This window comes from Lepidochelys kempii, chromosome 1 (genome assembly GCF_965140265.1).
Source record: "Lepidochelys kempii isolate rLepKem1 chromosome 1, rLepKem1.hap2, whole genome shotgun sequence".
Lineage (NCBI taxonomy): Eukaryota > Metazoa > Chordata > Testudines > Cheloniidae > Lepidochelys > Lepidochelys kempii.
Genome location: NC_133256.1, coordinates 292650504 through 292675727, shown reverse-complemented (window position 1 = coordinate 292675727; position 25224 = coordinate 292650504). Strand labels below are relative to the sequence as shown.

General features: G+C 39.8%; 1 protein-coding gene across 1 annotated transcript in view; it reads right to left on the bottom strand.

Moving 5' to 3' along the window:
- LRIG3 (leucine rich repeats and immunoglobulin like domains 3) overlaps positions 1-24832 on the bottom strand; it is a 52086-nt gene extending 27254 nt beyond the window's left edge. Inside the window, exons 1-3 of the mRNA XM_073327962.1 lie at positions 24474-24832; positions 17865-17936; positions 17579-17653 (exon numbers count right to left, since the gene is read on the bottom strand). Coding sequence (XP_073184063.1) covers positions 17579-17653; positions 17865-17936; positions 24474-24691 — 365 coding nt within the window. The 5' untranslated portion in view covers positions 24692-24832. The remainder of the gene's footprint in view (positions 1-17578; positions 17654-17864; positions 17937-24473) is intronic.
- Between the last annotated feature and the right edge of the window lie 392 nt (positions 24833-25224).

Below are 25224 nucleotides of genomic sequence, written 5' to 3'. Positions count from 1 at the left end.
TTAGAGACATTGGCATCAGAGCCTGTTACAAGAAACAGTTTTTCCTTTTATCATAACCATATTTCTGCATTCGTACCTGCCATTCTACCTAACCTTGTTTTTGTATTGGTTTATTCCAGGAAAATCTGAGCAGCAATCCTATACCGCTTCAGTGAGGGATAGCATGCCCAAGAGACATGCATAGAGATCAGAAGCAACAGTACACAGGATAATACATTCTGGGATATCCACTGTACAGAGCTGGGGAGGTAAAGTGGAGAATGGAGCTGAAATGGTTATAGGAACGTAACCATCTGCCAGCGTCTGCTCTTTGCTGGTTAGGTTCCAGTCTACCTCAATCAGATCTAGTTGAAGTAGTTCCTATACCTAGTTTTAGCAGTGTTCAAAAATTGGGATCTTTTTCCCCCACCATCTAGAGCAGGGATCTCAAACTAAAACCACCAGGAGGGCCACATGAGGACTAGTACATTGACCGGACACTGACAACCCCCGCTCCCTACCGCTGCCCCCAATCCACCCCTTCCATGAGGCCCTGTTCCTGCCCATCCCTTCCCCACCCCCATTCCAACCCCTTCCCGAAAGTCCCCATCCCAACTCTGCCCCCTCCCTGCCCCATTCCAACCCCTTCCCCAAATCCCCGTCCCCGCCTCCTCCCCTGAGCACACAGCTCCCTGTTCCTCCCCCCTCCCTGCTGAAAAGCGCTAAGCACCTGGAGGTAGGCAGGGGAACTGGGACACAGCGCGCTGGGGCGAAGGGGAGCTTGGCAGCCCACAGGAAATAACTCGGGGGAGCAAGCACAGGGGGTGGGGGGGGGCACAGGGAGCTTGGCGGGCCGCAGCAAATAACCCCGTGGGCCACATGTTTGAGACCCCCGATTTAGAGACTGCATGCCAAGTGGCTTAAGTTAAGATATGAACAAGAATATAGTTTCTGAAAATACATTAGCAATACTGGCCTTAAATCAAGTGGTAGGCCACAGATTCTGGGGTGGTTGCTTATGCACATGAGAAGGGGTTACTACTCATTAGGACAGAAAAATCCAGACTCAAAAACTTAATCAGAAGTAATAGATTAATAGGCCCTCCCATTAAGAGTAAATGATCCTGCAGTCTCTCCAACATTGCTCTCCTGTATCATGTTTCATTCCTCAGGCTGTCTGGTAAAGGTACACTGCATTTTTTTTTTAAACCTCTTAGCTGGAAGTATTTATAATAAATGGTAACAAATTACTTTAATAAAAAACAACAACAACCACAACCATCATGTGTCACTTTCACTGGCCAAATAAGGCTATGATTTAGATAACAGGTCATAGAGCCTTTCATTTATATATTAGTTTGTTTATAAGGTAATTACTAACTAGGTATTAAAACTGCCAATTACTTGAGTGATGAATAAAATTTTCCTTGCAGTAAAAGTGTGCTCCAGCAGAAGCCAGCAATTTCCTGAACTGCACGCCTCCTAAATTGCAGTGTGAAAGTGTTCAGTTATAGACATGGCTTACACAGTGCTGTCTTTGTGTCAGCATTGCTCATAAAACAGAAATTCCTTACAACTGGCAGGATAATAGCCCCTGTATCACAAAGTTCAGTCATTTCTAATAGAACTGAATAAAACCCAAATACTATCTTCAGATTACTGCCTTAACTACCTGGCCCATTACTTGACATAGACCAGCATACAGAAAGTCTGTTTGCTTGCTTTTTGGGGTGGGGGTGAGCGGCATGGTAGTGGAGTCACAAAAGAGGGAAAGAAAGCAAACTCATTTGTTCACGAAAATAGGGCTACACATCAGTGTTTTTATTACAACTCTTATGTGGGGTCAAAGACACAGTAATTAAGCCCTCACTGTGCATTACGTTGCCTCTTGACTGTGGAATATACTTTAAGATATATGAATGCTTTACTACTGACTGCCCCCACTTCTTAATCCAACTCCCTCTTCAAACAAACAAAACCCCACAGTGAATTAAAAACTACCTGAACAAATTACAGCAAAGGAATGGGGTTATATCTAGAAAAAAATGACTAAGCTAACTTAGACTGTAGCATAATAAAAACATTTTTTAAGCTGCTATTTCAAATGGTACTTCAAACCAGTCAGGTTATAGCTATAGATACACAGAGAGATTGAATGAGGATAAATGTTGGAGAAATTGTGGTCGAAGAAGATTTTATGCATATGTGGTAGACACATCCAGCCATTACTGTGATGAAGTTTGTAACCCCAAGTATCAGATATTTATTACCAAATGATCCTTTGGTAATCCCTCCTGGGGTTTCTTAGCAGGAACAATCATACAAAAGGAAATGAAGAATTAATCTTTCATCTGCTAATAGCTGCTAGGCTGATAGCTCCCCAGTGGGGGAAAAAAAAACAAAAACAAAACAGTCCAACTCTAGAGCAATGGTTCCAAAAAAAAATAAATATATATATGGAAGGCATTCTTTATGGAAAAAATGATGTGTCAATTACATACCAAGACAAAGGACTTAGGTATATTCACCTGCAAAAGAACCCCTGTACACCTGTCCACTTTTTTTAATATTGACATTTTATAGGCATGCCTGGTGTGTGACATGTGTATGTAATCAGAGATTTCACTCAATTTAAATAAAAAAAATCACTAGAAAAGACATGTAACGGGTAGTGTAAAGTCTGTAACACGGCAACATCTGTTAAATAGAGATCCAGTGATTATACTACTGTATAATGTCTCACTGTTGTAAGGATTACTGTATTGTCTCTAACATTTACCTGTTAAAACTTCTAAAATAAAGATATGGGGTGGCGGAAAGAGACTGACTATCCAGTGCTGGAAGCCTACTGAACCATTCTAATTTGATTTACTCTTTATAATCCTTGTAGCAAATTAAAAATAGTAAATTTTTTCAGACTCCTATCCTTCAAGTTATTTTTTATATTAGTCACAAAGAACATTTTTGAAAACACAAGCCTAGCTAACGTCTCAGAGGAGAACCAAACAATATCCTAACATAATGAAGTACTAAGAGTACAAGTTTGACATCTTTTGTGCAAAAGATTGCTTCCCAGCAGTCCACTGCAAAGTGCCATGTTACTGTGCTTAGACAAAGTAAGTTGTACATACACTGCCCTGGCTTCACTTACAGATCCTCAACAGAAGACCACAGTAACTAGAGTGTTTCTGGTAACAGCAGAACCAGAACATCAAGTTCCCACAAATGTATACCTGAACCAATCAGATTCAAACTTATTTATGTAGAATGATGTACTGTAAACCTAGTATAACTTCCCTGTGCCACAGACTTTTCTTGGGGTGGCTGAAGAAGAGGCAAAGATGCCAGGGGCTAGTCTATTTGCAAACACACCAAAATAACTAGCATTGATGTTTGAACGCATATCTTTTATTTAAGTGTACACACACAAGCTTGCACAAAAACAACAAAAGGTGAGAATTCAAACTGGATTTAGTTAGATCCATACAAGTTTGTGTGTAGACCAATGCTCAAAATATTAACATTAGTAACAGTTTAGAACGTGCAATGAATTAGTTTTAGGTTAGGATTATTAAAAAAAATGCACACTTATCCTCTCAGCATTCATGACTTTTACTACACCACTAATGTCCACAAAGTTTATAGCAACCCAATCAATCATGAAGTCAGGGGACATCCCATACAAAACAGCAGCTACAGCATATTCAACATATTGACTTGTACAGTTTCCTTGCCTCTGGGGGAAATAAAAAAATGGGACAGCAACTTCCATATCTGTCTTGTAACGCCATTACAAAAAGTATTTAAAAGATATATTTACAATGTAGCTGGGAGTTGTGTGTTTCCCAGGGCAGGTAGATAGACTTGAGCTAGTGTGCTAAAAATAGCACTGTGGGTGTTGAGTCAGTGGCAGCTAGAAGCCCATTTCCAAGCCTGGGCAGCTAGCATGAGTCATCTCCAATGCTGCAATGTCCACACTGCTATTTTTAGCAAGCTAGCTCACACTAAGCTAGTGTGAATCTGTCTACCTGCACTCGGAATCACACCTCTTAACTGCTGTGTCGATATATCCCAAATATGTTGAAGGAAACCACTACTTTTTATCCCAAAGACTGTATGTCTAAATACCTACTGAAATATTTTCAACCTGTGTGCCATATATTAAAGAAACACCTGTGGAATTTTGAACTCTTATCTAGGCTACAGACTCCTACTGCATGGAGGCTGACATTTACTACAACAGGGAGAGAATTGGTGTCCTCTTTTTCACCCTTGTGCTGAACTCTGTCCAATGTTCCAATATGCAACATATTACTGTTCCCCGTTCCATCAGTAAAGTTCTCCCTAGATCCTGTTCTTGGTCCTTGTCTTTTGCTACACTCCTAGTCAGGCCTTACTTCATGATCCTATTGAGAAGTGTGGAAGATGAGGAGGGGAGGCAGGCAGTGGGAGAAAAAGTGGTTAAAAAAAAATCTAGTCACATTCCACTTGGCACACAATCTCCCCTCTTGGTTCCCCCAGCCTCTTCTCCTCTCCACCTTCACTGGTGCCTGCTTCTTTCATTTTGGCTGTTACCCTGTTCCATGGTTGGTTTCTTCCTCCAAGTCTCCGAGTGATGGCTCCCACTATGCTATGAGATCTGGGGCCCATGATATGTCAGGGAATAATGGGAGGACAATAAAAAAAGAAAAAATTAAGCTGGAAAAAAAAGCAGGACAATTTCTGTGCAATAAACTCTCAAGTTAAGTGACTGGAGCCTGGTATTTTGTGGCAAATAGAACTGCACAAAATTACTGCAGTGTTTACTGTGGCAAACAATTCTCCAGTGGCCACAGGAGAGAAAGAGACAATGAACTACGATGTCTTTTCCACTGTTATAGGATTCAACTTAATAAGCACATTAGCTAGGATGTTTCTACTAAAATTATCAGTAGTGTAATTAACGATGTCATTTAAACTGTTATGTTTCAAAGTTAACACCCTACTGCCATAAATGGGACTGTGCACCTTTCTCACAACTGTGCACCTCACTGCAGTCTGAGACATTTATAGGTGAAACATTCTCTCTTCAGTCATTAAAATATTATGTTTATATCCTGAAGAGACACTCATATCCCAGAGAAGCACCTGCCAAAGTAGAGCCAGGACAGCATTCTGGCTCCCTTCAAGTCAGCTGATAAGTCTACAGGTCTGATGTCTGGTTCACACACAGGCACTTCACACTCCTTGAGCCACATTGCTGCTTCCCTTGTGAGGATCTCTTCCAACTTCACATTCTGTGATGTTCTTGACAGGCTTTCAGATCAGACTTCACAGCAGCCCTGGCTCTATGCATTTTTATTATGCCTATATTTGTGGTATCTAGGCACAAAAGTACAAAATTAACATTAAGTCCCCTCCTTTCTCATGCTAGTCCATTGAATGACCCTGGCTCCTTCTTAGGAAGGAAGGGGCAGAGAGGGTTGTATGTCATGTGAGTGGCCATGAATTTCTGGAAGGGAAAGGTTTACTGATGCCCAAGCCAGGCATGGATGAGGGGAGGAAGGGAAAGGAGCTATGAAATGACACATACCAGGAAAAGTGGCCAAAGAAAAAAGGATGAGGGGAAAACAAAAACAACCCCCCTATATTTTCACCCTATCAGAGAAAGCAATGCTTTACTACAATATTAACTTTTCCCTTGCTAAACTATAGTCTGGTGCCACCCTTTCCCCACTCCACTGAACCTGCTTTTGTCAGTCACCACTGACTTAGCACTAAGTAGCAACAGCTCTTCATTTCCCCACACAGTAGATTGCTCCCTTTCACAAACTATCCTCTCTCTGGGCTTCAAACGGTGTGCTTTTCTGGTTCTATGTCCACCTCATCTCCACCTGCTCCTTTAGTGTGTCTTGGGACTGCTTTTCTTCTCACTCCCTGTCAAGGTTTGTTAGGGCTGTATCTTCACTTCTCCTTTTAATGCCTTATTCCTGGATGACCATATCTACCATCTCACCCCGACCTTGCCCTGCTCCATTTGGGCTCATCTGACACTTCTTCCTAGATACCCCACCATCAAGTAAAATTTAACATGGCAGCAAATGAACTCATCACCTTTCCTCCCTTTTTATCACCACTGAAATTAATATCCTCCCCATTCCTTACAACTGCAGCCTCATTCTAATTTTTATATTCACTTTGTCCTCCAACACAAACACTCACTAAATCCTGACAGTTTTCCTCTATAATATCTCAGAAATCTATTTGATATTCTCTGTTCTCTTTGCAAAAGCCTTTGTTTTGGCTCTGTTTTATACCTCAGCTACAAGTTGTCATCTTCCAGACGCGTTTTCCTTCTCCTGCCATTCAATCTATCCAAATTGCTGCCACAAAAAAGTTTATCTTCCTTGTTTGCTGCTCTGATCACGCCCAGTTCCTCTTCAAATCTTTTTATTTCTTTTCCCTTGTTCGCCACATTGAATTTAAGTGACTGCAAAATCTAGCTCCTGTCTACCTCTTTGCTCACAACCTTTCCCATATCACTCACAGTTCACCACCACTCTCATTCTTGGGATTTTCTCCAAGTCACTCCATGCCCGAAACCCAGTCTGACATGGCTCTACCCTCTTCAAAACAAAGCTCTTCCAGAAAGCCTATGTATCCTAATCCTCTTCTTTCATCTGGCATTCTGGCTTTGAGACAATGCCATTATCTAGCAAACAGAGGAGGTTTAAGACACCAATTTCTACAGAATTTAAGATTTTATTTTAAGAAGTCATTTCTAGAACTCATACTTGTACAGATAACCTTTGGAATGTGAAATGATGCTGCTTCCATCCATGCCTTTGCTACTGCAAGATGGCAAAGAGCTGGGTTCCTGCCAGATTGTTGCCCTAGATCTCCCTGACACCTGTCCCCTCCAGACAATCATCTTTCGTGATTTTGTCCTCCTGCTTTAGGCATTTGTTAAGATTCCCTCATTAAAACTTAGCCAAAGATGCATCAAATTACCACCCTGATTCAAACTTTGCCCCTACACATTGCCCACTAAACTACATTTGAACAAGTGTGGAGGTAGACAAACTATTTTGTATGTTTCCTTAATTTAATTTGAGAATAAGATCTTGGAGCATAATGGCCATAGTCTCAAAACAAAATATTTAACTCACATTTTCATCTCTATTTATGAAATGGACATAGAGTAGTAGTATAAGATCATCTTCAAAAATATATCGGAGTTTACTTGGATTAGAGACACAGTTCAGCAAAGCACTTAAGCACACGATTTACTTTAAGCACATGAGAAATCTCACTGAAATTAGTAGGACTACCCAGGCATTTAAAGTTAGGCATGTGCTTAAGTATGCTGTGTTTCAGTGAATCAGGACCTGGATGAGACAATGCAAGTTCTAACATCTGAAGGATATTGTTCAGGTATTCCATCTAGGCAATCAGTAACACAAATACCTTGAAATTATGAGAACTTTTGATTGTTGATTGCCTTATGATTTTTAATGTGGAAGCAAGGATGAGAATAGCTAGCTAGTAAACCATCCAGTAATTTTTCATTCTTCCCAGTAATGGGACCTGGCCCTTCAAAATTCATTTTAGCCGGAAGAATTAAACCGACTAACACTGATCAATGTATGCACTTTTAGCTACACATCAGGCAACTTGGTTAACCAACAAAAAACTTCTTACAGATAAGAAACAGCTTTTCTTCTCCATTTTTAAGAGTTAAAAGGCTCACTATAGGATAAATACCTTTTTAGGTTAAGTGGCTAGGTTGGTAGCATCAGAGGCCCCAAGCACTCTAAAACCCCCATAAAACTTTGTTATACTTTTGCCCACTGACATATTTAAAATACCAAAGAATGTGGCAAAATTCATATTGCCAATAATACATTGTTAGGTCCTATCTACATCATATAGTGGAGCAATTGCTTTAACCATCACAAGAAACAATCATGTTGTAACTGGTTCCCTTGTCATCTGAATGTGTAATCCAAAAAGGACTGGAGTACCCTGCCCACTGATGAGACTTTGGTGATCGCCATTGATTCTGACTTTAGCTATGAAGCAAGATAGCAGAAAAACATCTAACATGCACAAAGATCAACCTTGGCTCCTCCTAGTCAAAGCTTAGTTTCCATGCTGATGGCAACTTATTTTTAAATTTCACAAAAAGTCACTCACCGGGCCTGATAAAGACTGAAACCTAAAGATGCCCTGAAAGTACACAGGCTGGATAAGCAATGAGAGAAAAAAAAACATTTGTAGAACTCATTATTTTGATCCATCACAGCTTTCTAGGATTTCTCTCTCTCTGAATATATATTTATAAAGCTGAGCAACAGACCGTATTTCTAAAAAAATCATTGAGTGCTGCAAAATTTTTGATTGCAATCAAAATAGAATCATTTTTACATTTTTCCAACAGAGCAATTGATTTTAGCTTTTAGGGTAACGTCACCATTACTAACAATTGCCCTATTAAACATAAAGGATTAATAATTAGAAGAATTTTAGAGCAGCTGACAAGAAAGTACAACTTTCGACTTGGTTGACAAAACTTTCTTGGCCCAGATCAACTTTAAATTTAAACCTTCTATCTCTCTCTGTGATCACTGTTGGTTGGGACTAAAAATAATAACATGCACAGTCGTACAAATTAGCAAAAGTTATTTTCCCAAAAGTACATAATATGCATAAAAATAAAATGTTTGTATTTAAATTCAATTTCAGTATATTCGGTAAACTGATCTAAAGCTCTCATTTTAATAATACTATCTGGAATGCAAAGGATTTTGTTTTAATACTAGGAGTACTTGTGGCAACTTAGAGACTAACAAATTTATTTGAGCATAAGCTTTCGTGAGCTACAGCTCACTTCATCGGATGCATTCAGTGGAAAATACAGTGGGGAGATTTATATACATAGAGAACATGAAACAATGGGTGTTACCATACATACTGTAATGAGAGTGATCACTTAAGGTGAGCTATTACCAGCAGGAGAGCAAGGTGGATGGGGGGGGGGGGCGGGACACCTTTTGTAGTGATAATCAAGGTGGGCCGTTGACAAGAACCTCTGAGAAACAGTGGGGGGTTGCAAATAAACATGGGGAAATAGTTTTACTTTCTGTAATGACCCATCCACTCCCAGTCTCTTTATTCAAGCCTAAGTTAATTGTATCCAGTTTGCAAATTAATTCCATTTCAGCAGTCTCTCATTGGAGTCTGTTTCTGAAGTTTTTTTGTTGAAGAATTGCCTCTTTTAGGTCTGTAATTGAGTGACCAAAGAGAGTGAAGTGTTCTCCAACTGGTTTTTGAATGTTATAATTCTTGACGTCTGGTCAAACTGGACAGTCTCTACGTAAAAGAATAAATGGTCACAAATCAATGTACATGGCAGAGGGGCATTGCTGCCACATGATGGCATATATCACATTGGTAGATGCGCAGGTGAATGAGCCTCTGATAGCGTGGCTGATGTGATTAGGCCCTATGATGGTGTCCCCTGAATAGATATGTGGACACAGTTGGCAACGGGCTTTGTTGCAAGAATAGGTTCCTGGGTTAGTGGTTCTGTTGTGTGGTATGTGGTTGCTGGTGAGTATTTGCTTCAGGTTGCGGGGCTGTCTGTAAGCAAGGACTGGCCTATCTCCCAAGATCTGTGAGAGTGATGGGTCGTCCTTCAGGATAGATTGTAGAAGTTTTAGTTGGGGGCTGAAGGTGATGGCTAGTGGGTTCTGTTATTTTCTTTGTTGGGCCTGTCCTGCAGCAGGTGACTTCTGGCTCTGTCAATCTGTTTCTTCACTTCAGCAGGTGGGTTGTGTAGTTGTAAGAATGCTTGTCCTCACCCATAATTATTTCACATTTGGGGACAATGTATACCTTCAAATCAGCAGCACTGCTATGGGTACCCGCATGGCCCCACAGTATGCCAACATTTTTATGGATGACTTAGAACAACGCTTCCTCAGCTCTCGTCCCCTAATGCCCCTACTCTACTTGTGCTACATTGATGACATCTTCATCATCTGAACCCATGGAAAAGAAGCCTTCAGGAATTCCATCATGATTTCAACAATTTCCATCCCATCATCAACCTCAGCCTGGACCAGTCCACACAAGAGATCCACTTCCTGGACACTATGGTGTTAATAAGCGATGGTCACATAACCACCACCCTATACTGGAAACCTACTGACCGCTATTCCTACCTACATGCCTCCAGCTTTCATCCAGACCAAACCACATGATCCACTGTCTACAGCCAAGCTCTACAATAGAACCACATTTGCTCCAACCCCTCAGACAGAGACAAACACCTACAAGATCTCTATCAAGCATTCTTACAACTACAATTCTTGCAACAAAGCCCCTTGCCACATATCTATTCAGGGGACACCATCATAAGGCCTAATCACATCAGCCACACTATCAGAGGCTCGTTCACCTGCGCATCTACCAACGTGATATATGCCATCATGTGCCAGCAATGCCCCTCTGCCATGTACATTGGTCAAACTGGACAGTCTCCACGTAAAAGAATAAATGGACACAAATCAGACGTCAAGAATTAGAACATTCAAAAACCAGTTGGAGAACACTTTAATCTCTTTGGTCACTCAATTACAGACCTAAAAGAGACAATTCTTCAACAAAAAAACTTCAGAAACAGACTCCAATGAGAGACTGCTGAAATGGAATTAATTTGCTAACTGGATACAATTAACTTAGGCTTGAATAAAGAGACTGGTAGTGGATGGGTCATTACAGAAAGTAAAACTATTTCCCCATGTTTATTCCCCCCTGCACTCCTGACTGTTCATTAGACGTTCTTGTCAACTGCTGGAAATGGCCCATCTTGATCATCACTGCAAAAAGCCCCCCCCCCCCCCTCCTGCTGTTAATAGCTCACCTTAAGTGATCACTCTCATTACGGTATGTATGGTAACACCCATTGTTTCATGTTCTCTATGTATATAAATCTCCCCACTGTATTTTCCACTGAATGCATCCGATGAAGTGAGCTGTAGCTCACGAAAGCTTATGCTCAAATAAATTTGTTAGTCTCCAAGGTGCCACAAGTACTCCTTTTCTTTTTGCGAATACAGACTAACAGGGCTACTACTCTGAAACCTGTTTTAATACTGAACATTGTCAAGCACATTGGTAATTGAGGCAATCTGTGGAGCACAATCTTTCAACGCTGGGTAAATCATTCAAAGTAATTGCAGTCTGTCTGATAACCTTCAGAAAAATGACCATGTTGTTCCAGTCTAGTGCCTAGTAAAAACAAGTAGCTACATCACAAGAACTTCCATCAATACTGACATCCTATTGGGCGACCACAAAGCTCAGAATTGAATGGCCATGGTATTTAATTGTTTGAACCTCCTCCTAAAGGTAGCCTGCCCAGAACACGATAAATGTTTTTAACATACTAGTCTGACAAATTGCATCACTGATCCAGTCCATGACGAACCTATCCTATGGATATAACAAAAAATTTCACTCTCTAGAGTTGTCATTATGCACTTTTCACAAGTTCTATATTATTCCACTTGAATCAAATATTTTCTGATTCCTGCCAATGCTATGGAGACACTAAAGACATAGAAAAGTCTACAAATTATTGCACATTTTGTCAGAACTTTTAATTTTCCAGTCTAGCTTTAGCCAAACTTAATTTTTGTTCGGTACAGGTAAGTGATTTACAATGGTTGTTTCAAGAATTTTCCCATCTGCTCTGTACAAATAAATATATAAATCTAAGCTTACTATTTAAAGAATTTCACTAAGATTTCAGACTTCACTATTTTAAGATATTCTAATTGTAGTCTTTCAAGCTATATACAATACACATCTCAGAATGTGCGGTTTCCTTATTTTGAGAGACGATAGCCCTTATACTTTAAGACCCAAAATGTGAAGGGTCTTTCAGGGACTTACAAGCCATTGATATATTGTATAATTCTGACGTTGATTTTTTTTTGAAGCTCGAAGTCCATTTGCAAGTTTACGTATAACAGGTTTAGGGCAAAAAACAAAACAAAACACCCTTGATATCCCAACACAATAAAGGTCTTTCAGGGTCTTCAAAGCCACTGATATCTGCCTTTCATTTTCAGAGGTACTGAAGGATGCCCTTTGCTGGTGACGTCACACGTGTAATGCCATAGGCTGTATTTTATGTGAATAAAGTAGACTCCAGTTTGGTCAATATTTTTGATATCTTCAAAGAAAACATAGGAGTTGCAGAAGTGTTTGTAATTTCACAGATGGCCCTCTTCCTTATGAGGGAATACTGAAACCAATGAAAGTTAATTTTTCAGACAATATTAATATATAAAGATAGAGGTCCCTAACCACTTGTGGTAATTAAATATCACATTATACTTTTTTCAAACACATGGAAATTATTATACCATGCTGCTGAGGCCAAATTATATCCTACATGCCTGGAGTTTCCCTACTATATAGTGTCCATTGTGTTGGATATGGTATACTTCCCTTCCTTTCCTGAACTGCTTTATAAAGTTGTTATGCACTGAAACATCGTATGTCACCCCAGAAGTAGCTTCTTAGCTACATCTTAAATAGTTTGTCATCCCTTGGGATTAAAGTTATACCAACCTAAGTAATCATTATGAACCATAAGGCTCTTCTAGAGCAGGGAGCCACGCTATGGAGGACAGTGGCCAAGTGACTTTTTAAAAACTGATTACCTCTATGTTTTTGCAGTTTTTAATTTCAAAGTTTCACACCCCATTAGGTACAGAATTGAGAATTAACAAGTAATGTTGCAAAATCATGCAAGACTCTGGCTACATAGTTACTGCAGAGTTAGCTCAAGTTATCGAGGCTCATATTACTTCTCTCCAGTTAACCTACCTCAGAAAAAATACAGATTGCTTGCTGCCCATCCTTACTATGAATTCTTTCCCAGTGAACTGTGGGAAAACATATCTGCCTTTCTGGGCACGGGGGGAAGGGGAATTGTGGGAAGACACTGGAGGACTTGAGTGTTGCTAGCCTGTGTCCACACAACAGAGTGGTTGTGTTAGCTGGCAAATTTTGTTCCCTTTAGTTTTAACCTTCACGCCCACTCAGGTCAACCAATACAAGTTAAAAGCATCACCACACTCATGTTAAGGTTTTTTGTATGTGGACAGAACTCAAGTTATCTTATCAAGTTACCGAGTCAGTGTGGGGCTGCAGGGGAGAGGCAGGGATGCTCTGGGGGCCGGTGGAGCTGCACAGGGGCAGCAAGTGGGGGCCGGGGACACTTGGGAGAGGTGCGGGGGGGTTGCAGGAGGGGCCGGGGAAGAGACCTGGCCCCAAGTAAATGTTGCAATGAAAACAAGCCCTAAAAGACATTTACCAGGTCCCTTCTCCCTCACTAAACAGACTGATTAATATGACACCACCAGTTTAGTCCACTTCAGGGTGCCACGTAGAGCAAGAACCAGCAGGACAGTATTTAGGCAATTCAGAACAAAAACTTGTTTAAATTTTATTCAGTGATGTCCCTAACTGTTGGGGCACTTAGCATTCACTTCTAAGCTTGACAAAATAGTATATAAAGTGATCAACAGCCAACAATAATTAAAATATACCTTGCTTTTTTTCCCCCCAGAATTTCAAAATTTTGTAACATGAAACTATCACAAGTTTTAAAAACAGTGCTATGTTAGTTGTAACTGGCTTTACAAGCATTTGAGGAATGCAAATAAGGAAATATCTAAAATATTTTAGTTCTAGGGATAGATAAATGAGGCTATATTACCATGTATAGCCAGTGTAAATATTTGTGGTAATTTAGTTGTTAAATCCAGTATACCCAAAAATGTTTACATTGTATTGAGTTAACATTACATATTTAATAATTAAATTCCAGTGACTAGCCGTAGGTGTTAGTTTTGGATTACCCAAATGTGCAGGAAACTAGGGACTGAATTGATGCAGAGCTCATTTTTCTCCTGCAGAAAAATAAATTATATTGTATGTATAATTTGAAGAGTCAGAAACAACCAACAGTAGGTCAAAGAAGCCAGTTCCATTTTTGGTTTAAACCATGGTCATTTTTTCAAAAACCAAACCTGAAACAATTGGGTTAAAGGGGTGCTACTGCTGATAAAAGGTCCCCTCAGGGATTTCTCAAGGAACATCACAGTATGCCAAGTAATGTCCTGTTATACCACACAAGGGCATTTACTACACATTTTCAGCATATTCTTCAGCAGTTACTTGAGTCAGTGTTAGTTAAGTCAAGCCTTACATTGCCTACCGAGCCCTTACAACTGTATGTGCCCTGCAGGTTAGGGAGCATCTGTCACTCAGGGATATGAATATTCCACCCCCTGAGCAACATGGTTACACCAACATAAGCACTTGTGTGCACAGCGCTAAATCAGTGGGAGAGCTTCTCCCACTGACATAGCTTCTGCAGCTCACAGAGGTGGGGTTTTTTTAGGCGAAGCATAGAGCATCTTCTCCACTTCGCCACTGCAGCACTGTACATAGACATACCCTCTGTGGAATTCACTCTGTAGATTTTTAAAGCTTCAGAACTGTACTAACAGCTGCTAGGGAGGAGAAGTTTTCACTGCTTGGAAGAGAGATCCTGGGCCACTAGAGTCTGGCAAGGAAAGAAAAGCATATCAGGGCACCCTACGCTGCATTCTTCAAAGACTTGTTGAACAAGATAGCTAGCTTTTGTGCGCATCTTGGGAGAAATGTAATCAAATCAGAAGGATAACTCCCATTAAGGTAAATTCACACACCCTTTTTTCTGCTATTGAGAAGAACCAAGACTCAGGAACACAATAGTTGCTTGCATTGGGAAGATTTCACAATCCCCTTTTTCCATGAAAGCTAAGCTCCTACAGAGTTCATCAGAAGTTTGCTTCAAGCAGTCACCCTCTGAAAACCATCTCTGAGAAAGCTGCATCATATTGCTGAATATTGTTCCCTTCCACTGACTTATATACGTCAAATTAGCTCAGTTTACAAAAAAAGAATTTTTAAACTGACAGCACTGCAAACTAAATTTAGGATCAGAAAAAAAAGTCTGTTTCTTTATCTCTGACAAAAATTATGCCATTAGACTGATATATGTGTTGATGTGTGACAATGATATATTGCACATTCTTGTACAGAACTACCAACCAGCTACAGCCATCCACTGCTGCAAAGAGCATGTTCATTCCTCTGTTTATTTACATACTAGTTTATTTAATGAAGTTGTGACCTCTGTGCCATTAACAATCCCTAGCTTGTGAGGTGTCTTTTGGGTGAAAACCCTTGGGGGCAAGAGAGTTTTTTCCCCTGAACCATGAAATACCGTTCTCTAGCTTTCTGTTCTGACTACCCATGCCCACTGAGCACTACATAATATGCTCCAAGAATTAGTCTTACACTGATAGTGGAATGCACTAGATGGCTTCATAGGTCTCTTCCATTTCTAATTCCAATGATTCTCCACAGTGGTCATGAGGTATATGGTAAACATTAGTAACTTTAATTGGGCTCCACTGAGCATACTCAGGAGTTTCCTGACATCATACATAGGCATGGCATGGGCTTCAAAGCAGAATGGCAACCAGCCAGCTCCCAAGGAATATCTTCAGTACATGGCAGTTGAACACTTTTCATAGACCTTGTTTTCATAGAATATCAGGGTTGGAAGGGACCTCAGAGGTCATCTAGTCCAACCCCCTGCTCAAAGCAGGACCAATCCCCAACTTTTGCCCCAGATCTCTAAATGGCCCCCTCAAGGATTGAACTCACAACCCTGGGTTTAGCAGGCCAATGCTCAAACCACTGAGCTATCAAAAGGTACTTTAAAAAAAAAAAATCAGAACACAGTGCACAAATCAAATCTAATAAAGATTTCTCCATGTTTGGCCAGCTGGGTAAACTAAACTAAGCTACTGATCCATGGGTGTGGGACAAATATCCAGCAGTGGCTGGATTAATTCATTTTATCAAAAATTTCTTTTCACAGCTGCAGAAGGATAATTTTAGGTTCCTCTGAACTAGAGTTTAATTTCCATGGAAAGAGGTTGAGGATGCTTTAGGACAAACTCTCAACTTTGCATACATTTCAAAACAAGACAGGGAAGATTTCTAATGCTTTATTATGCAAAGGTTTCTAATCTCATGGTAAACAGACCTTTAAAAAAAATGACACTTAATAGTTAAATGTATATTTGAGACTCACCACAATGATTAAACTATAGAATGATGTGTCACTATAAAAAAAAAGTGTTAACACTAATGTAATATGAAAGTAGATAGGGTGTTTAAATTCAGTAGTTCTTTGTCAGACACCATCTGCTTTTTCTTTCATTCTTTTCTCATTCTGATCTGTAGAAAAACCACATCAGTATCAAATGTCACCTAATTCTTATTCAAACAGAGCAGTGCAGACACAGCGGCTGCACCAGCTGACTTAGCTGACCTAGGATCAGAGTAAAAACAAACCCCCTATAAATCACCAGATGTAAGCAATTGAATAGTGATCAATTTAATTAATTGAACAGCTTCCCAAAATTTACTATATTGTTTTAACTCTTCAGAGGCCTCTTCTGCAAGGCAGCTTGCAATTTGTATTAAGAATAGGGCTAAATAATACTAGCTTTAACACGAAAAAATCCTGCTGGTAAACCCCACAGCTGAAAACCCATGTTTTAGTATTTAAGTATTTGACAGTTTATGAAAAAAAAAATTAAAATTTAGTTAAGACATTACTATTTTAAGTATCCTCATACACACACATTTTATGAAAGTTGATCAAAAGCCTCATGGTTGCATAAGCATTACACAAGTTTCCCATTAAAATGAAAATCAGGTCATCTCTGTTTTGAGTCCCTTTCGTTTTAACTTCATATCCACTTTTTCTGAATGTACAAATTCTGCCTTTGATCACAGGTGACATACTTTTAGTAATATGATGATTCATTATAAACATATTGCATGCAAACTAAACCAAACAAAAGCTTGTGTAACATCTGCAATAACAGGAAATAATTCTCTCTCTCTCTCTCACACACACACACACAAGATAGACCAAACAAGTTGTAGTAAAGTTACTGGCACATAATTTATTCTGAATCCTAGTCTACCTATCATATATGTGTCCTAAAATTAAGGGGTGAAATCCCTATTCCACTGTACTCCACTGAAGTCAATGGGAGTTTTGCCACAGACTTCAAGGAGGGCAGAATTTCAACCAAAATACACAAACTTGTTTTGAAGGCCTGCACTATACACATTTTTGCATAGTAGTTACTAGTGTTTGTACAGTGCCTAGCACAACAGAGTCCTGATTATGGTTGGGGCCTGCAGGCACTGCCACAATACAAACTAATAATAATACAGTCTGTCTATATCTTAGGGAAGCATCAGAAACACTACTAGATTAAGTTTAATTTTGCGTGTGTACACATACACACATTTTTAAACAACCTGATGCAACATCACATAAGCAACTGCCCAGCCACAATATGATAAACGTCCAGTTTTTTTTTAAACTAACATCAATGCACATTTCCACTATTTTTTTTCATCTTTACAGTTAGAAAGAGTGCCATCAAAATCTACTTACAAGGACAGAAGAGTAATATTTGCAGAGACTGGTCCCAGATTAGGTATGGTCTCCAATTCATTGTTGTTTAATTTTCTGTCAAGATCAAAAAAAGGAAGTCTGTTGCAATATAAACAAGGAGTGCATACACTATATATTTTAAATTGCTAAATACCCCATAAAATTCAAAGCTAATTATAAACTCACTTATTGCAGCACATCACTATAAGAGCACACACCTTTGTCTCTCAGACAGCCATCCTACAGACAAAACATTTTTATACCCCCAAAAAAACAAATCACTTACATTTCTCGAAGACTATGAAGGTGACTCAAGGAACTGGCCTTGATTGAAGATAATCTGTTGTGACTTAAGTCCCTATGAGATTACAAAAATAAATCAGATGTCACTTTTGAAATATCAGGTATATTTTTACTAGCTCTCATAATACATATTTAGACTGAACCTGCAATCTACATAGTCTCTAAATACATTAAAAAAATCTACATTATAGTTTTGCTATCAATAAAATTACAATAGAAACTCACTCAAGTATTGTTTTGTGAAAACAAGGAAGGTGATTTTAAATCCTTTGACCACTGCTAATAACTGGAAAGAAAGGTCTTTAGTTTATATGTGGTGTTTTGTGACTGAACAATCCCTTTTGTTTTTTAAAAAAACAATAGCACAAAAGAGTCTTAATATCTATGGGAAGCTTCATATATACACACATTGTCAAGGAAACCACGTCGTACCCAAAAAAAAAAAAAAAAGTAGTCTAGGTAAAGTAACCTCTTGGCTACTATAAGAGAAATTCACAGATAGAGCTGCACTTAAGTCTTAAATTCTAATATAGGCTCAAAAGAATAGGATGTGTTAGTTTCATTTATAGTTTTAAACCTAATAATCTAAAACAGTTTGCAAAGCCTAGATACAACAGGCAAGGAAGCATGAAAATAGAATTTAGGTTTTCATTTGATTTGGAACCCTATTCTCATGTATGCAAATTTAATACCGATCATATGTAGTAGCAGCAGCTGTGAATAGATAAATAGGCCTGAAACCAACCTACATTTAAAAGCCAGTCTATAGCTTACTCAGAACTTCAGCATAAAAACTTGTATTTAAGGAAACAACTTCATGCCATAAAGTTCAGCTCTCTCCATGCCAGACTGAGAACCCCAGAGGGCTACATGTTAGCATGGTTTATTAATCAGAAAGTGCAAATGATTTCAGTGAAGTTCTACATGTGTCCTCTTGGAGTGAGCAGTGTATGCTGTGTCCAGAGACAGCAAATGGACTAAGCACCTAAGGAGCTTCATCTGGAAGATGGGAAACCAGTTCAGTTCTAACATTTTCAAAAGCCTACAAATGTTAGTCTTATTAGCATGACTGAGTTCTCCTGTAAATAAAGGTTAGTCACACTTAAATTGAAAGATTAATTCTTTCACTGTTTAAAAATCCAGAGTAGCCATCCATCAGACCCTAGATCTGAGAAAAATCCATTTATTTTACATTTAAAAACTGCACATATATATTTAATTTGACATCTTCACCCCTACATTCGCAAACAAATCTTGAAGAAGTCTACTACAGCAAAGTAATAGATTTTAAAAGTGACCTAAATTAAACATTTTACTTTAAAAAAGTTATTAAGGACTCCCACCACCACCTTAAACTTAATTCAATATTTGGCTTTGGTTTGTCTGTAGGGATTATGAGAAGTATGCAAATAAACAGTCAAAATTCTATGAAGTCATGGCTGTTAGAGCCTAATATGTTACTGTTCATCATCATTAGACAAGAATTAGGAATCAGCAATTATTTCAACAAAGAGCTTTCAACATCACTGCTAAAAACCTGCGTTTCTTCGTTTCATCTAAAACACCCTGCAAAAGGTTTATTTAAAACATGTTTGCCTAAGGACCCACCAGACAGTAACAGACGTGAGTAGATTTGTTCTGCTAGAGTTATAACATGTAAAAAAAATTGGCAGAGTCTTTAAACTATAAAAATCCTGCAATTACAACCACTGCTGTGCATGATCACCACACTGGAGCCAGACACTTTCACTCATAGCTCAAGCTCACATCCATCTGGAGTCTATCAAGGCAACCGTGAGTGTAACAACTTAAATTTTGTTTGAAACAAAATTTAAGTCTTTAACGCTGCAGATACCACATGCAAAATTTGTGGGTATCTATTTTTTAAAATATATACATCCAGAGACTCCACATCGATTTACTTACTTTTATCTCCTATTTGAAAAAGAACAAACAAAAAAAAAAAGTTAATTCTGAGCCTTCTCTCTCAAACACACATACTTGTGTAATTTTTTTTGTTAACATTACATACAATAAAAGTAAAAAGTATTTAATAAGGCCACAGTTTCAATGTTAATCTTTTTTTAGAAATGTTATGGGGAAGTTTGTTCCTTGCAGGTGAACTATGAGTGAAGACAGAACTTCTCAATGTGAATCAACTACAGTTAGAAAAATCAGCAATTAGAAAATGTATTTTAAGTGAAATTTAAACCTATAGTTTCTCATGAGCCCTAGGTGTAAAAATTTAAGATACAGACTTTAAAAAACCCGACAAAATCCAACTACCGCCCTTGAATTAAAATCCACTTATAAGAAAGTGCAAGTGGACTGCGTTTGTTTGGGTTTTTTTTTTTTTTTTATTATTATTATTTCTACTTAGAAATAGGAGTGGGCAACACTAAATACTAAAAGAAAAGTAGTACTTGTGGCACCTTAGAGACTAAGGAATTTATTTGAGCATAAGCTTTCGTGAGCTACAGCTCACGTCATCGTAAACTTATGCTCAAATAAATTGGTTAGTCTCCAAGGTGCCACAAGTACGCCTTTTCTTTTTGCGAATACAGACTAACACGGCTGCTACTCTGAAAACTAAATACTAAGGTTGCAAAATATTTTCCACTTTTGATTCTCCCTCCCAAATCTAACTCCTCCGAACTAAAGCCATATTAAATGGAGAAAGAAAATCTCTCCTATGGTTACTTTTACTATTGGAGTTCTAAGAGCCAAGAAAGATATAATGGGGACTAAATTCAGACACTTTATGGACACCAAATTTACATGTAAGAAACTCTTACTAGACAGTAGAAACTATATAGTCCACTCTTCACTTAAAAATTTATACTGCAACAGAACAGTAATACTTATAATATGCTGCAGTGTTTCAAGCCTTTTTGACCCTGTCCTTTAGGAACCTATTTTATGAAACATCTGAAAGAAAAATTATTCATACTCAGTTACTTTTGCATTAACAATCTTTCATATGGTGCTTCTTCACTGAAAAGCTGAACTGCAGCTTTAAAGTGTTAATAGTTATGTAATAAAAAACCAAAGAGAAGGCCTAACACAGAAGAGGTGGTACCTCTCCATTTTCACACACTATATAAATACAATTTTTAGACCCTAACTTAATTTACAACTCTTAGTTGCAATTATCATCTTCTTCCCTTAGAGAACTCAGAAACCTGAGCCTCAAGTGCAATTTTAAAATGCAAATCCAGCAACAGCTTCTTAATCAATCCCACTGGGGCCTTTAGAGCTGCTAATTCAGCAGAAATCAGGAAAGCTAAAAAACAAAAAGCCAGGCTGTAGCTGTTTTAAGACACTGATCCAAAGTGACTCATAAATCAGCTTGCTATGTTAAAGTTTTAGTCTGGAAAATATTGAAAAACAGCTGTGAAAACCATAAGGAATTTTTTTCTGGCAATTCTGGTAAAGAACTAGAGTATTTATAAAATGTAAATACTAAAGATGCAGTACAAACACTAGCTGAAATCATCTTTTAGATGTTCCCTTCTGTCTCACGGACAGCTTTGGCATTCCTAGGTGAACCTGGTAAGACACATTCTAAAATTCCAATAGAATTTAAAAATACTGAAAGCACTGGCAAGTATTTGCTTTCCCTCCCCCAATTCTGGCTCTGAAACATTAATTCTAACAAAGCAACATTCTTTCAATCTCAGAGCACATATGCTAGAAGTAAACTGAAATCTAAGGATATTTATATACAAAGCCACTACAAATATTTATCAGTTTTCAGTTTTCAATGGACTTCCATTACATTATGTGAAGATGGCACTAAGGAAGATGCACTTTACTCTAAATCCCCAATAAAGCTGGTCAAAATTCCCTATTTACACTATATTTCATGAGACAGCTTCTGGATCAATGGAGCAACTACTGACAGCACTGTAACAGAATGCAAACACTCAACCTTCAAACAATGAAGCTCATTTTCTTAATTTCACTGTCTGTAGTCATAAGGCCTGCTCCGATCCAGCATTTTTTGCACACCCACAACATTCAATTAATTTTGTGAGAACTTTGAATGAGACAGGACCGAGCCATCACTTCATAATGCTAGATATTACTTTATATCAGACTTTTTGGAGGCACTGGGGGATAGGGAGACAGAAGAGAAGAGGAAAACATTCAAAATGGGCTTAGTCCTGAAGTTCTAACTCAAGCAAGAACTCCACCAAACCACAAGGGAGTTCTTGCCTTAGTAAGGTCTTGAGAATTGGGTCTAATGGATATTACAACATTTTCCAATAAGGCTTGGCAGTTTTTCAACTAAATTACTGCCTTTCAAGATTATATATATTTTCTTCTATTTGTCAACAAAATACACAAAATCTGTTACTATTTATAAGTAAATAGTTTGGAGTAACAATCACATTAACTCAAACTTTATTGACTACCTGAAGCTGAAAATCATTATCTTGCACCGTGAGCAGTCAAAATTCCAAATACTGAACAGGAGGAGGAAACAGACAATGCCACATGTTTCTGCACTCTCTTATTAAGGGGAAGGGAAGGAAGAAAGAAACATGGGTACTTCTAAGGCATTTCACACAAACAAAAGAAACATTTACACAAAAGCAGCCAAACCACATGGTTTGGTGACACCTACAAAGATGTACTCCTGTGAGTTTAAGACCAAATGACACAGCTGTCCAATGAGTGATCACAGCAGGATATCTTACAACAGGCCCAGTATTTATTTATACAAATGGAACTTATTTTCTCTCACTTCTTTAAAGGAATGTGAACTTACATAAAAACAATTTACACTTCCAATTGTGCTAAACAGAAAACCCTCTGTAATTTATTTTAGTGTCTATCACTAAAATAATTGCAAAAGGCAACACATTTGGTTATTTATGTTAAGACAACTTTTAGAAGTAAATTCCAGTTAAAGGTTCTATGCTTTCCCCTTAGTTTTAGTTTGTCATGGTGTTAAAGCTAAATGTTAAGTTAACAGCACTAAGGTAAAGGGATGTTAATTTTCTGACATATTGACAAGTTTTGTCAAAAGATTTATTTTATCTTACTGAGCAACTCAAAAGAACCAGAAAGATTAACATTCAACAGGAAGCACAATGAATTGCTGAATATGTATATCACTGAAACATCTTAACCATATCAACCAAAAGGAAAACTTAAGTTTCTTTTCTCTCACAGATACTTTCCAATACTACTCATGGAAAGAGTCACCTCCCAAAGTCATTCATATGTTCAGTTCCATATGTTGTCAATACAGCCATCCATGTTTCATGAATAAAGAAGCATGACCTCCAGATGAGGCAATTTAACAGAATTAGTCAAAACTAATTGAAAGCCTTCCTGTTTACGTTAGTCTTTATCTCTATCGGTTTTTGAAATTTAATAGAAAATTAATAAGACAAATATAGAAGTCAAATGTAAAAAAGTTCCAGATCGTACCAATTTTTTCTTTCTTTTAGGAAATTTCAATATCTTATGATTTGTTCAAAAATGTTTGTTACTAAAATTAAGTATTCTAAATATGACATTTTAATATTTGTTACTAAGCAGTCTTCAAGTTTGTCTTGCTAAATTAATTGATATATGCTGTCTTCTTAATACATTTCTTAAAACCACTAGAGGGAAAAAAAAGGATCAATAGGAAAGAAATACTAGTGAATATGGCAATTTGACACTACCTGCAAAGGACACACTATGCTTTGCAAAAATGTAATTGTAAAGAATATTCATTAGATAACGGGGTGTGGAGGGGGGGGAGTGCACTCTGGTGATGTTAACAGCAATATGCAACTTTTCTGGGCCCAATTATTTTCAATGCCTATCAGCCATCAGTTTTCTTAGAGAAGAGTTTTTGGGTTTTTTTTTTAATACTTAAAACAGAAACAGACATTCAATCTTAGCATCTTTCTTCCTCCTCAGCCCTCCCGCCAATATAACCTTCTACATTTCAGTTCAGTATCAGTTTTATTTCTTCCTATTGGCAGGATACCAGACTCTGCCCCAACTTGCGAACGAACAAGTCACTTCCAATAGCTTCCAGTTCCCCGCATTATTCGCCTCTCTAAAAACTTTCTCCCTCACTAAAAAAAAACAAACAAACACTCAGCCCCTCGTAAGTGACAAAAGGCCCTTGCACCCCTTCTCCTTTGGACAATTTTCTGATCAGGACCATGCCCCCCGTCCCGAGTCCCGACCCCCCCAAGACAGGACAAGTGCGTGGGAGGAGGCCGGCGGGGTGATGGGTAAGGGAGGCAGAAGTCACATATACGGGCTGAGACGCTCCCCTAGGTGACCCATGCCCCGGCTGAGCCGACGATGCCCAGATGGGCAGGGGGCTGCAGAGGGGGGCGCTGGGGACGCCACTCCCTACGGACGTGGAGGGCTGGAGGCAGCTCCCCTCCCCCCGCAGCTGCAGGGCCAGACCCTCCAAATCCAGCCCAGCAACAAGTCCCCGAGGGGGGACTCGGGGGCTGCTGCGCCGCCGCGCCCTGCCGGAGCCCGGAGCGGGCTGAGGGTCCCCCACTCCCGGCCATGCCCAGCCCCCTCCTTGCGCAGGAGCCGTGCGGGGGTCGCCCCGCGGGATACTCACAGCTGCACCACCCCTTGCGGGAGCCGCTCGGGCACCCGGCTCAGCTTGAGGCGGCTGCAGACCAGCAGGTCCCCCAAGCAGCGGCACGGAGCCGGGCAGGAGGGGGAGCCAGGGCCGCCGGCGGCCGAGCTCCCCGCCAGGCGGCCGAGCAGGAGCAGGAGCAGGAGCAGCAGCAAGCCCAGCGCGGCGGCTGGGGCAGCGCGGAGCGGGCAGCTCATGGCCGGGGCTCCCTGAGCCGCCGCCCCGCTCTCGCCCAGGCGCAACCTGCCGGCTCTCAGTGCGGTCGGCAGGTCCTGCTCATGCCCCGGGGCCGCCGGGCGAAGCAGACAGCGCCCAGCCCGCTGCAGTCTCCGCCAGCCCCAGCCGCTCCACCAACTTTCCGCCTCCTCCCGCTGAGCCCGGCCCGCCCCCCGGCCGGAGCCCCCTCCCCCGGCCACGTGACAACAACAAGCCTGGAGCTGGGGGACGTGCCCCGCGAAGGGGCCCAGCAGCCAGAGAGTAAATCCGCGAGGGGGGAAGGGTACTGCCAACAGAGCCACCGGGGGGTGGGGGGGCTCCAGGCTCTGACAGAAACCCGGCAAAGTCACCGCCACTTGTGTGATTTCACCTGAACCCGACCATTCCCACCCCACCCCACCCCACCCCAGCCCGTGTTAAGAATCCGGGCCACCCCAGCCCCGGGGAAATGCATTGCCACCCTTTGTTTTGGCTAGCACCCAGAGCCCTCCTGCCTCGATACCGAAAAGATAAA